This window comes from Crinia signifera, chromosome 5 (assembly GCF_055691185.1).
Source record: "Crinia signifera chromosome 5, ASM5569118v1, whole genome shotgun sequence".
NCBI classification, from domain to species: Eukaryota; Metazoa; Chordata; class Amphibia; order Anura; family Myobatrachidae; genus Crinia; species Crinia signifera.
This window is the reverse complement of record NC_139221.1, coordinates 322,227,242-322,240,781: the sequence shown is the minus strand read 5'-3', so window position 1 is coordinate 322,240,781 and position 13,540 is coordinate 322,227,242. Positions and strand designations below refer to the sequence as shown.

Sequence of the window (13,540 nt, the reverse complement as noted above, 5' to 3'; positions counted from 1 at the left end):
TTACAACAGCTGGAGGGCCACAGTTTGGACATGCCTGCATTAAGCGGAACCAGGGTCAGTGACACCACATGAAATCTGTACCTCCCACAATTTATAACGAGACTGTGAGTGCTCTCGCAAAGTAGGATGTGGCATTCAATACTACCCCATATTCAAATTGCACCACTCGGTAACACAATCTTATGTACATTACACTCCATGTAGTGCCCTTTATTCACATTACGCCACTCAGTAGTGCCCTTATTCATATTACGCTACACATAAGCACCTCTTATACATGTTATGCCACACAATAGTGTCCTTTATACACAATTCCCACAGTGGTAGTGCCCCTTATACATATAATGCCCACAGTAGTGGCACCCCTTATACACATAATGCCCACAGTAGTGCCTTTTATACACATCTCTGCCTGTTAGTCTAGCAGCTCATTGCCCGTGTTGCTGTAGCAGCTCCATGCCCTGTGTCCCTCGAGCAGCTTCTCTGCCTCTCCGTGTCTCTCCAACCCCCTCTCAATTTGTTTTCCTATCCCTCTTTCTGGCTCCAGTTCTCTTGAACGGTGAGGATGTCACATACGCTGTGACAGAAATGGAAGCCGCTGGGGCAGGCTTTTCTGTTGGAATGACTGTTTAGGCCTGTGGTGGAGATGGAACTAGTCCCCCTACCATTACAGGAGGTCCCTGCCCCGCCCCCACTTTAACCCCTGTACACTACTATTGTGCCCAGCAGTTTATTTTCAGCTACACACCACAGCGCTCTGTGTCGACACAAGTAGCAGAGTTTCCGTCTCTTTCCAGCCTGCTCCTCTCGTTTTGTCAGCGATGTGATTTAGTGCAACCAGTTTTTTTTTTCAGTCATTCTTAAATCTCAGATACATTAACCCCCCCCCCCCTCTTGTTTTGATGTTTTCTTCTGCTCGTTTATTATCAGCATTAGTGAGATAAGAGCCCTAATTGGTGTTTATAGTATCATAGTAAGAGTAACGTTACAAAGTCATTTATTTGGGAAGAGGGAATGGGGATTGATGCGTCGGCAGTCGGAGAAGCAAGCGCTACATAATGTTGGCTGAGATCCGATAAAACATGAGTCATGTTTGAAATTTTCATTTACAAATAGGACCCGGGGGAAATCAGAAAAGCGCAACACAATAAAGCGTGCGACGTGTTCGGATCAAAAGATTGTAAATAACCTGTTTCTGAAACATTTCAGCAATATGTGCCGCGCCGTCTGCCTGCATGTGTCGGGAAACTGCCTACACTAAACTTTCAGTGAGAAGTAAAATACGGGGGGGGGGGGCATAAGCAACTTGGGGTGCTGCTGTGTGGCAAAGGCATCAGAACGCTAATACAGCTGAAGTATGGGCCATGGGGTGGCACCTATAACGGGCAGCAGGCTGCAACCAGGGACGGTCCTCCTGCCCCATGCTCTGCACAGGGCAGGGTTCCAACACCGGAAGCCGCCGCTGGCCTGCCGGGCACAGCACCCGGGGGACAGGGACTCCCCCATCAGCACCAACCCCCAAGGGCCCAGGAGACCCTCAATGCACAAACCGGGCCCCCCAGAGTCCAGGAGACCCCCGATGCTTAGAGACCACCCCGCCCATCCGCTCATTGAGCAGCCCCCAACCCAGCACAAGCCACTAGAGGCCCTGCCCAAGGGACCGGGAACCTGGTCAGGCTGGCAGTGGGATCCATGTATTCTGGGCTTCAGCAGGGAAGCTGTGGCAGGCAAAAATGTTGTGCTTAGGGTCAGCTTGACGCCCAAATCCGGCACTTTTGTCTTGTCGACCATTTGGTGATGACCTATTGACTGTCTACCATAAGTCCTTCTCTACAGATCCATCTCTTTCTTTTCACTGCTTGATACAAAACCCCCCATAGAAATGAACTTTACTGATTTTGCTGCTGCCCCATGTGGGAGTGGGCAGCCAGGTCCTTGAAACAGGGGGTGTGGCCTCACAACAGGGGGCAGTGTGGGGGGGAGGGGTGTGTTTGCATCAGGGGTGTGACCTCACAAGGGCCTTTATTCAAATCTGATTGCAGTACAAATTTGTTTGTAAAATGGGTAAAACCATGTGCACTGCAGGTGGGGCAGATGGAACATGTGCAGAGAGAGTTAGATTTGTGTGAGTTATTTTGTTTCTGTGCAGGGTAAATACTGGCTGCATTATTTTTACGCTGCAATTTAAATTTTAGTTTCAACACACCCCACCCAAATGTAACTCTCTCTGCACATGTTACATCTGCCCCACCTGCAGTGCACATGGTTTTGCCCATTTTCCGAACAAATTTGTACTGCGATCAGATCTAAATAAGGGCCAAGGAGTGGGTGGTGTGGGGATCGTGGATGTTTGTTTACATCATTGTGGTCCCACCCCATGCTATTCGATGCCAGAATACCGGCATTGTGAAGCACATTTGCGTCATCGGCCTCCATTGGCCGCCCAGTTTAAAGTTCCGGGAGACTTGCGTAACTTTCCGTAGGTGCTGGGAGGGATACCCGATTTTTATTTTTACATTTCTACCTCCAGTCAAACAGGGATAAAGGATTATCCATACTGTAGCAAGATTATGTTTACTTAAAAGAATAAAAACACTGATGTTTCATATATCGATGGCCTTGAACGTAATGTAACGGAATCTTATTTATCTAACATCGAAGCTTCATTAGTTGAGTTCATTTAGCAGGAACAAAATGTTATACATGCAAACTATTTGTACATCTGACTCTCACTAAAACAACAAAAAATAAAAACAACGTTTTTTTTTAATGCTAAGTAGAAATTGCGTTCTTTATCTACGAACTCTTTTTTTTCAAAAAATTAATTGATTAAGGGATGAAAGCGCTCAGGGCTCTGCACGATTTTCAATACTGTCCCAAAATATACAGGGTCATTTGCAAACTATGTTGTTTATTTTCCTACAACCTCATAACTGAATACTATGTGTTAACACAGTGGAGGAAGCCATTTTGTGCTCTGAGACAGCAGGCAGCCTAGTGACAACTGCTTCAGGACACAAAATGGCTGCTGTACCTGATGGCAACAGGTGAAGAAAGCGGACCTGGAGATTTCAGCAACATACAGTGTCAGGCACCAAATGTAGGCAGGGATCAATATCATAATAGTTAATACCTGATTGGAGCATACTGTACATTGCCCTATGGCAAGAAGAACCCTTGTCAAGTCTAACCCAAACACTGGCCTATCATATAACAGAGGGAAATTAATATGGACACAATACTGAAATAGTGACACACAAAAACGAAGCACGCATTGAAACCTCTCACTCCAATGAATAAGACTAATCTGAGTCATACAGTATTTAAGACGTATCAGTAGCACAATCATATTCACATTACATTTAATGTATTGCCCCTGATTCATATTACACCACATAAAACAGAACCTGGGGGAGGGGCTTTATGGGTATTGGAGGCGGGGCTATGCTCCCTGTCCCAGCCTTTTGGCTAAGAATAGAGAACAAAACTATTCAGTTATGCTTTGGAAATCGATGGAGGGAAACCATCAATGGCAAATCTATTCTACATCGGTATAATATTCCCCTTAATATAATATTACTATGTACGATATCCACTGTAATGACTGTTTTTTTCTTTACCTTAGGGAGAGTCGGGAAATTCGGGAGTTCCGGGCCTTAGAGGCGAGAAAGGAGAGAAGGTAATACCGATACTAACAGAATACGTGACAGTAATTAGCATTCCGTTCCGATTTCCTTTTCCCTAATGTTAATTGTGTTGCTGATACATTATTACATAACGACCAATTACTTTTACTTAACGAGCACAATATATCAGTGGTAAGGAGCCGTCAGTTGTTATTGATGCGGTTATAAGGGAACGATGATAAGCTGGTCACACAGGTACAATACATGGAATAATAAATCATTATCAATTAATATCAATTTCATTTTTGTTTCTTAGGGATCGTTCGGCCCCCCTGGCCCTTTTGGCAGAGAAGGAGCCAAAGGAGAGCGGGTAATAACATAATTACAGTATATACAGTAAGCTATATAATCTTTGGGGGTTTTGGCATTATAACGGGAATAATATAACCTCTGCTGTGAAGCGTATTCCATGTTGCTATGGAGCTTGGTAACTATGGGAATCCCCAGGACCAGGCAAAGCGCATACATCAGTGTGTACCACAATGAGGTGGGGTGGTGTCGGTGGGGGGAGGTGGCCAAGTAATGAAGCGGGTTCCCTAGTAATGCCGCACAAACACACACTCACTCACTATGGCTAACAATCAGCCCAACATAACTGAGGCCTTGATTCAGACCTGCACATGAGGCTACGTGTTTTCGCAGCTTAGCGTCCAGGTTATGGCATCCCTGCCAAATGCCCGCCCCCTCGCCACTTCAATCCCAGTGCAGGGATGTGAACAGATGTGCACATTTCCACATCCGATCGCATCCGGCCGTACAGTGGAGAAATTACTTACCATGAAATGATTTCTCCTACTGTGCCCGGCGCTCACAGCTGATGGCTGCATGGATCAAATTTGGGATGGGCCACGGACGTCATCTGCCCGACCCGAGAAGGCAGGGGAACGCCTGTTTTGGTGGGCATGCCCCCGAATCGCTGAGGGTCCTCCCAGCAACGCCCCCTGCCTGTCACTCAGGTCAGCGATGAGAAACTCTCAACCGGGGCCTGCACACATGCATTGGTGACAATTTGCATGCGCAGAGCCAAAACATCAGCGAACGGGCCGAATTCGGACCAACGGTGAACCGCCGAGGGCACTTTGTCCTGGGAGATGGCAACAGTTGTACCCCTACTTACAGTCCCGCCCCTCAACAATGAAAAACTGTTGCTGGCTTTCTACGCTGGAGGGCCGCAGTCATTTGATAATTGGCAGGGCTGGGAATTCGCAGTCATGCAGTCTGGCTTGAATTGGGCCCAGGGTCACGTGCACAGGGATATGATAAGAAAGCGTCCAGGATCCCGACTGTAAAACTGAAAACAACGCAGTGTATGTGCTGTAAACACCTCCTTGAATATTATGACCACAGTTGAGAGAGACAGGTAGGTGGCGGACTGTTCCTGTAAACATGGGCGTAACTACCATAGGTGCAAGGGGTGTAACTGCTATGGGGCCCAGAGTTGAAGGGGGCCCATCTTTGCTGTCTAAATTATATGTGCTATATACAGTATATTTATTACCATCAGTTGCTCAATAGGGGCCCCTTACAAATGTTTGCTTTGTCCAGTTACGCCCCTGTCTGTGATCATTGCTAATTTTTATATTCCTGTGTCATTAATCAGGGTGACAGAGGTGAAAGGGGCGAGGCGGGAGTCGCAGGACCACCGGGACCCCAGGTAAAACTATCTTTATTAATTGTTTTATTTTGATTAATAAAACACAGAATGAAAGGGTTTTTGGGCCAGATGTAAGAAAAGTGCTAAAATGGAGAGTGATAAACCACCAGCCAATTAGTTCCTACCTGACATATTACAGGCTGTTTGAAAAATGACAGTTAGTGGGCTGATTGGTTGGTGGTTTATTACTTTCCACTTGATCACCTTTCAAGCTTAGTGCATCTGACCCTCTTCTGTGAGAACAATTTATGGCACAATCATCAATGTATCGATGCCATCCCGTGGCGTAGCTTTGTTTGGGGCGCCCCCCGCCGTTAATGGGGGGGGGCGCCCCCCCTCCCCGCCCGCCTGTGCCCCCGGCTGCCCGTGCCCCCCCCGGCTGCCCGTGCGCCCTCCCCCCATTGCCGCATGCTTACCTGTCCGCGCGTCCCGGCTCCCCTCCTGGCTAAGTTCAATTAATTCTATGCAGACGGACCACGATAAAATGGCCACCCCCATACTGCAGACAGTTTCAGAGAACAGTCTGCTTTATGGGGCGGCCATTTTATCGTGGTCCGTCTCCATAGCATTGATTGAAGCCAGGAGGGGAGCCGGGACGCGCGGACAGGTAAGCCGGCGGGGGATGGGGGGGGGGGAATACTATAGCACCGCAGCCCCCCCCGGCGCCCCCATATGCACAGCGCCCCCCCGCGACCGCGGGGGCTGCGGTGCTATAGCTACGCCACTGATGCCATCATATCTATAGTATATCAGGGCTACATTCAGCATCCACTGGAAGAATGGATTAACAACTGTGACTGTTTGGGGGTAGACTAAAAAATGCAAACTTGTCGCCTCCGTTTTTTGGCTGCGTCCTAGTCAGCCACTGCAAAATCGCTCACAGTTGGTCCGGCACCGGCGTCCTAGTTGAGACGGACTTTCTGAGGCACCGTAGGGTTGTTCTAACTTTCAATAGTGCAACCGATGTTTCCGATTTTGTACCCCAGCGGCGGGCATCTCTGTACATTTGCATCGTTACAGTTCTGAATGCAAATGTATACTAGCTGAATCAGCCCCGATGTTACTCTGCTAAAATGTATATGGATTTTATTTTTTCGAATGAATACACCGTAAAGTTTAACTGGAATAATGTTTGATCTTTGTGAATTACCCACATAGCTGCTAAATATAATGTATCCATACTACAAATACTAATATATCCTCTTGTTTTGGAAAGGGCTTGGAGGGTCCCCGAGGCCCCCCCGGATCTCTTGGGCCAGTTGGTTCCCCGGTAAGTTATAATTTAGAAGTTTGTTCTGAAGGAAAGTGGAAATATGTCATTATAATCCCTCCCAATGATGCATGTCTAACACCTGTATATGGTACTGTACTTTAGATTCTACTTGTAGGTGTCCCCTCTAAATTAATAATGTTGTAGTGTCATATAAATAGCCAGATTAAGGAGGGGCATGGGATATTGTTCCCTGGGCCCCTCTCTCTAAGGGGGCCCTGTCAGCTAGAAAATGCTTTTATCACTAGCTCTCCCGCTTGTGCAGCAGCAGAACCAGGCAGCCAGACTTTTAGCAGGAGAGTATGCAGTGCAGGCAGAGACACAGGAGTATCAGGTTTCTCTATCTGGACTTCCCAGATTGCCATCACCTTTGATGAAACACCTTTCTTATTAATTAAACAGTTCAGAAAATCCAAGAAGAGAGGATTTTGTCCCTCTCATGGAATGGGCCATGATGTAAGGTGCACATCTATGATATACCCCCCTTTCTCCCAGGACCCCCCAGTCTTAAGAGTCCTGGGTCACTCCAAGGCTTTATCTGGCTCCAGTCCTATATATCGATATTGCACTATATTATACAGGGCTGCATTTAGTTTAGCTGCAACCTATGTATCAAACTGTTTCCGACTGATACAATGTATCGATTTATTTTTATATCTGGTTCTATCCATCCCAAAATGTATGAACTGCAGTACTACTATTACACCAAATATATTTACCCATTGCGGTATTGTACACACTTTCGGCCTGATTCAGACATGATTGAAACGGTGCCCTGACAGTTTCTCCCCTGCCTCTATGAATGGCTGTGAATGCGTTTACAGCCATGCACACAGGGGGGAAACCATTTGACAATAACTCACCATTGATTTTTTATTTTTTCCCTGTTCGCAACGCCAAGTATCTCTAGACTTACTTGGAGCTGTGTTGGCTGTGGGGAGGTGGAGGCTGCTGCTGACGTCAGTGACCCTTCGTCTCTATGGCCAGACCCATCTGCATTTTTAGATGGCACACCCAGTAAACACTGGGGTGCCACCTACAAACAAACCCAGCTGTCAATCAACTTGTGAACAGCCAGCGATGTCTAGCCATCGCTCACTTTGTTCAAAAGTAGCCGAATTCGGGGTGGCCGCTAACATCAAGTCAACTGACCACAGGCATCGATACCCCTGTGTACCCAGGGGAACACCCAACATTTTTATAGGTTTGCCTATACAACACTGTGTGTTCCCCTGCTCCATGTCATTGGACCCTTGAAAGGAGACATAGGGCCATGCCCTGTGTGGCCATCTTTAGTCTACTTACATCATTTAATGCACCGGATTATTGTAGCGATAACTTTTTGGCCTAGTTTCAGTTATTGCTTTGGGATGACCATGGCTTCTATTCTGTGCAATGCCGAGGAAGCCACTTGTCCTCATCCACTCCTATTCACCCCATTCTACCCCGCGTTACCCCAATCTACCTATCCACAGCTGTGATATGCTGGTAGGTAACAACTAACGAAAGAAATAATGATAATAGAAAACTGAATAAAATATACATTTTATCTTTTGTTGCAGGGTTTACAAGGAGAACGAGGTGAAAAAGGCACAAGAGGGGACAAGGTAAGAACCCCTAAAAGCTAGTAAATTTTGTATTATCTCCAGATGCTATCTTCTGTAGATATCAGACTGTTGGGAACTGCAGAGATGTGTAGTGCTGCTTAGTAGAATTACACAAAAAGATTTCGCACCACGCCCACTATGCAGCCTAGTTCCACCTTACGGCCAGATGTCTCAAGCTTCAAATAGTGGAGAGTGATAAACAGCCAGCCAATCAGCTCCCACCTGTCATGTTACAGGCTGTGTTTGAAAAATGACAGGTAGTAGCTGATTGACTGGTTCTGTTTTTTATCACTCTCAACTTTATCACTTTTTGAAGCTCGATACATCTGGCGTTTAGTGCATAATGGGGTGAGTGGTGGATCCGACTCGGCAGGATTATCATTTGCTGTCACCCTCAGACGAAAACTGGAACATTCTCCCACTAACCTCTGAACATCTACTGATCTCATGGTCCAACAATCTGCTGAATTACCTCTGTGGTTGTAATGTATCTTGGCAATATATCATAAGCCCCAGATTCTCCTCTAGAATCGGGGTGCAAGCCCTTAGACCAGGCCTGGCCAACTTGTGGATCTCCAGCTGTTGTGAAACTACACATCCCAGCATGCCTTGCCACAGTATTGCGATTAGGGAATGCTAAAACTGTGGCAAGGCATGCTGGGATGTGTAGTTTCACAACAGCTGGAGAGCCATATGTTAGCCAGGCCTGTTAGACAATGATATAGGTCTGATTGTATGTTATTACATTTATGTCATGTGGGATGTATGTATAGTAACTTCCTGGTGTAGTGATATTATATTATTATTATTATTTATAAAGCACCAAGAGTTTATGAACTGCTGTATTCAGTGGTCATTATATAAGTGTGCCGGATGACGCTCCGACAATCAGGATCCGGATGGTCATTAGTCCGACATCGGAATCCCGACTGTTAAATACCTGACAGTCGGAATCCCAACTGATATGGGCAATTCTCCTTTGTGGGGTTCCACAACCCCCATAGAGGGAGAACAGAACCTGTGGCGAGCGCAGCTAGCCACCGAGCCCGCAGTGTGGTGAGCGCAGCTAGCCCATAAGGGGATTCATAGCACTCGCCCCCCCCCTTTGGGAGCCCCGGCATACTTACCCCCTCCGAAGTCCTGCGATGAAGGCAACAGCGCTGCCGGAATCACAGAAAAAATGGCTGCGGCACCATTTTTCCGGAGTCCTGCGCATGTACAGTAGAGTCTGAGCCCTTTAGTGCACAAGTGCGGCTCTGCAGTGGCCTGGAGAGAGGAGGGGGCCTTGCGGAGCAGGATGCTCTAGTAAAATGCCTCTGAGTTTCCAGTAGGGATACAAGAATATAAGTCCTGTGATACTTTATGGCTCCAAGCAGCTGGTACAGGTACAGGTACAACGCTGTGTCCGCCTTGTGATATAGAAATATGGTATGTAACATTCACTAAATACTGTAACTGTACTCATTCAATCACACTGGAATACTGTACAGTATTTTACTGTACGCTCGGGATGCTGGCTCGCAGTATTTCGGTGTCTGCATCCTGATCTCTTTGAAGTTCTGGTGCTCATGTTTTGGTGGAAATGGGATTCCGGTGTTGGTATGCTGAGCACATCCCGTGTGTACAAAGAAAGAATGTGCCCCTTATGTACATAAAGAGGGTGCCCTCACTGCAAGGGTGTGGCATCCCAGTTTCGCACCCCCCCCCGCCCCCAGACATTGACCAACACAGCAAAAGAAAAAACCTGATTCATGCCATAATTAGTCATCCTTCTAACAGTAATGTCCCTTATACATTATGCACCACACAGTAAAGACCCCTGCATCATATTATGCCCCACACAGTAATTCCACCTTGCACCTCCTAACTGTCCCGATTAAACAGGGACAGTCCCACTATTTGGAGACTGTCCCATTGTCCCTCCCATGGCAGGCAATGTCCTAGGGGTGGGGAGGGGGGAGGGACAGTTGGGGGAAACTGTAGATCACCACTTCTTTGCTCTGTGCAGAACAGCCTTCGGCCCCTTACACCACATTATGCCCCACACAGTAATGCCCTTTATACCGCATTATGCCCCAAACAGTTATGCCCCTTGCACTTCCTCTGAGGTGGTGGTCATTTTGGCAGGGACACTTTTTCGACAGCACTCCATGTGGACAGCTAGACAGCATGAAATACTGTGCATACACTGGCTACAGGTGCCCAGTTTGATTGCACAACCTATCCGGCCCTAGAAACCGGATCTAATGGATTCTAACGGATCTATCACACTGTCTATCTTTTATCAATCTGTCTGTCCGTCCATCCATCAGTGTTTGCGTGTAGCTCTACATATATTTTTGTTACAATGATATGTAATATGAAGACCTTTGGATCTCCTACGTATACACAGTGACAGTCAGTATATATCTGTAGCTGTGTTAGATTGTTATAATAGTCCACCAGAATAATCACTTAGAATGAGATGTGATCCCTGAAATCCAGAGATCTCTGCTCGCTGACAGCTGGGGGATTTCTCTGCTCTGCTCCGAGACCTGGATTCCTCCAGACTAATTACACAGAGGCATCTCCCCCCCCCCCCCCCCCCCCCCATCCCCCCCCCCTCCGCCAATGTATTCTGATGAATCTGCCGGGACACGATTAGTGAGAAAATGCATTAGTAAAATATGTCATAAAACAGTCGGTTTGATTAGTCCTCATCCGCATTACAGTCTGTCCTCGGATTCCGCCGAAACATTTTCATTTCTCATTAAACAATATGAGCGGAAAGGGCCTGGAGTACATCTACACCTTCATCCATTTTAATAAAGCTAAGTATAGCCCATTATCATAGAAGACTCTATAAATAGCGCGGCTTCAAACAGCGGGCCCCTGCCGCGCGCCCCACACCTGGGAAATAACACTGTGCAAACAGAATTAGCAGCGCTTGGCACATTAATACAGTTTAATAGAAGTATTATTGCCGTATATGTATTCATTAGCCGGGATGATGAATGGACTGATCTCGATAAACCAGGAGCGGTGGGTGGAAACGATTAATGAGATCTATAAGTCACTTTATCCGACATTGTACATTAGCATGGGGCCTTGTACGGGAAGAAGGATTTATAGGAAGATGATTGGAACGAATGTTCTAGGTCCTATATCAAAGAACACAGTGTACCGGCCATAAGGAATGCATAGAACAGCTACGTAATAATAGCAGAAGTGACTGACAGATTTCTGCCGCTGTCTGAGCGGGGCGCTCCATGTACCAACTGAAGGGTCTCGGGCTGTAGGATTGCAGAATCATATTGGAGCTGTAACTAGCTGCTTCGTTTCTGAGTTATGTGTTAAAAACATCCCTCCGCTATTTACAATGCATCACCATTGTGCTCTGGAAATGCGGCAGTTGGTGAACTCTATCTGCGCACCTGCTGGGTGACCTGGAACATGTGACCTGCCGGGTGGACTGGGAACTGTAACAGTTATTAGCAGCCACCCACTAAAGAGGGATTTAAAAAAAAATTTGACTGAGGGTGTGAAAAGAGGTAAAATGTTCATCGCAGCAAAACTTTGCCTGATTGAACCCGGGCACATCCGTTAGTATTAATAGTAGCGAGACGTCGCGTTTCACATTCGCCCAGTCGCCAGCATTTTTGCAATTGACGGCATAGTGCAGTAGGAGGGGATACAATGATGGGGCACAATCCACAGATGATTTGGTTATTAAGTCCCCGCCCACTTGTGTTGGAATTATGGGGGGCGTCCTTCTCTCCCAGGTGTTTAGGGAAATTGCAGCAGATCGGGAGTCTTTCGGAATACAGTATGAGTGAGTGTTTAGAGGGGAAAGTATACGGACATCCCAGACCTTTACACGTGCTAGAGCAGCCACACCCCTATACTGACATGACCACACCCCCATTGGGATGTGGCCACACCCCTTACTCTGACATTGCATTTTTACAGTACAATCCCAATTTTGATACACCCCCCGGAGATCACAATGTCGTTATCCCGACTCTGGTCATAGACAGTATATCCCATGAGCAGTGGTTCGTACGTATACGGAGCAGAATCGCCTTCAGAGATGCAGCGGAGCAAATGCACAGCTCAGATATGTTATCACCGGAACCTTGTACTGAATTGGCCCGTCCTGCCAAGAATCTCATTTGTGCGAAGTTTCGCCACAATTTCATTCATCTCTGTTTTTTACGGATTGTAGATTGCGTTTAATCATCCATTAATGATATTATGATATCTTATGTTTAAACAGTCAAACAGAATGAATTATTAAACTGAATAAACAAAAAAAAAATACTCTGAATAATATGTGGATTACTGCTGCCCCCTGCTGCAAGACTAGGACATTGCAGAAATGTCACCTTATTGTAAATTACTGTATATAAATGTTCTCTTATTTAAATACATGTTTACATATTTAAATCTAGATGATTCATCACGCCCTACGGGGGCTCTTCACACCGTTGTAAGGGGCTCCGCCCCCTTAACATGTAAAGGGCTTTACGTGAAATATGGTTTGGGCTGGTGTGTGTCGGGGGAGGGGCGGGTGTGGTTGTTTAGCAGGTGGTGTAGTTGCAGGGGGGGGGGGGTGTTGCAAGCGGGTGGTGTAGTTTTGTGAGGTGCGGGGGCAAGGGTGCTGTAGTTAGGTGGGTGGTGGTATTGGTTGTGGAGGTGATGGAGGGGCGGGGGTCGGGGATTTTTGTGTGGATTAGGGACTGGCTTTTGCCGTGTTGTGGTTGTGGTCAAAGTCAGTGCACCATTGGTGGTGGAGGGGTGGGTGTACCACAGGTGTGGGAGGTGCAGTTGTCGTGTTTGTGCAAGTGGAGGCACGGGTGGTGGAGGGGGGTTGCATGTGGGTGTGGTAGTGGTGAGGGTGGTGTGTGTGAAAGGATGTTTGTGGGTGTGATTGTGTCAGGTGGGGGGATCCAGTGGGTGGTGGAGTTCCATGTATGGGTGGTGTGTTTTGATTAGGTGCGTGGGAGGACTGGTGACATTACGGGCAGTTGCATGGGTGCTGTGGGTGTGTGATGTGTGAGGGCAGTGTTGGTGTGGGTGGGGGACAGCTGGGTGCGTTAAAGGAATGGGCATCTGGTGTTGGGGCGGCTGGTTGCAGGGATACTGCGGAATGGAGAGGGGCAGGTGCAGTGTTTTGGCAGGTGGATGGGGGGGGGGTGTAGTGCAGGTGTAGGAGGGGCGGTTGTTGTGTTTGTGCAAGTGGGGGTGCTGTGGGTGGTGGAGGGGCGTGTGCATGGTGTTGTGTGCAGGTGTTGTAGTTGTGTGCGAGGGTGACAGGTGGGCAAGTGTGCTGTGGGTGGGGGAG

The 13,540-nt window shown here is 47.3% G+C and overlaps 1 protein-coding gene across 1 annotated transcript in view; it reads left to right on the top strand.

Annotated features, from left to right (window-relative positions):
* The window catches only part of COL22A1 (collagen type XXII alpha 1 chain), a 276,007-nt gene that overhangs the window by 114,460 nt on the left and 148,007 nt on the right, over window positions 1-13,540 (top strand). Inside the window, exons 13-17 of the mRNA XM_083144895.1 lie at window positions 3,626-3,679; window positions 3,943-3,996; window positions 5,287-5,340; window positions 6,557-6,610; window positions 8,173-8,217. Coding sequence (XP_083001021.1) covers window positions 3,626-3,679; window positions 3,943-3,996; window positions 5,287-5,340; window positions 6,557-6,610; window positions 8,173-8,217 — 261 coding nt within the window. The remainder of the gene's footprint in view (window positions 1-3,625; window positions 3,680-3,942; window positions 3,997-5,286; window positions 5,341-6,556; window positions 6,611-8,172; window positions 8,218-13,540) is intronic.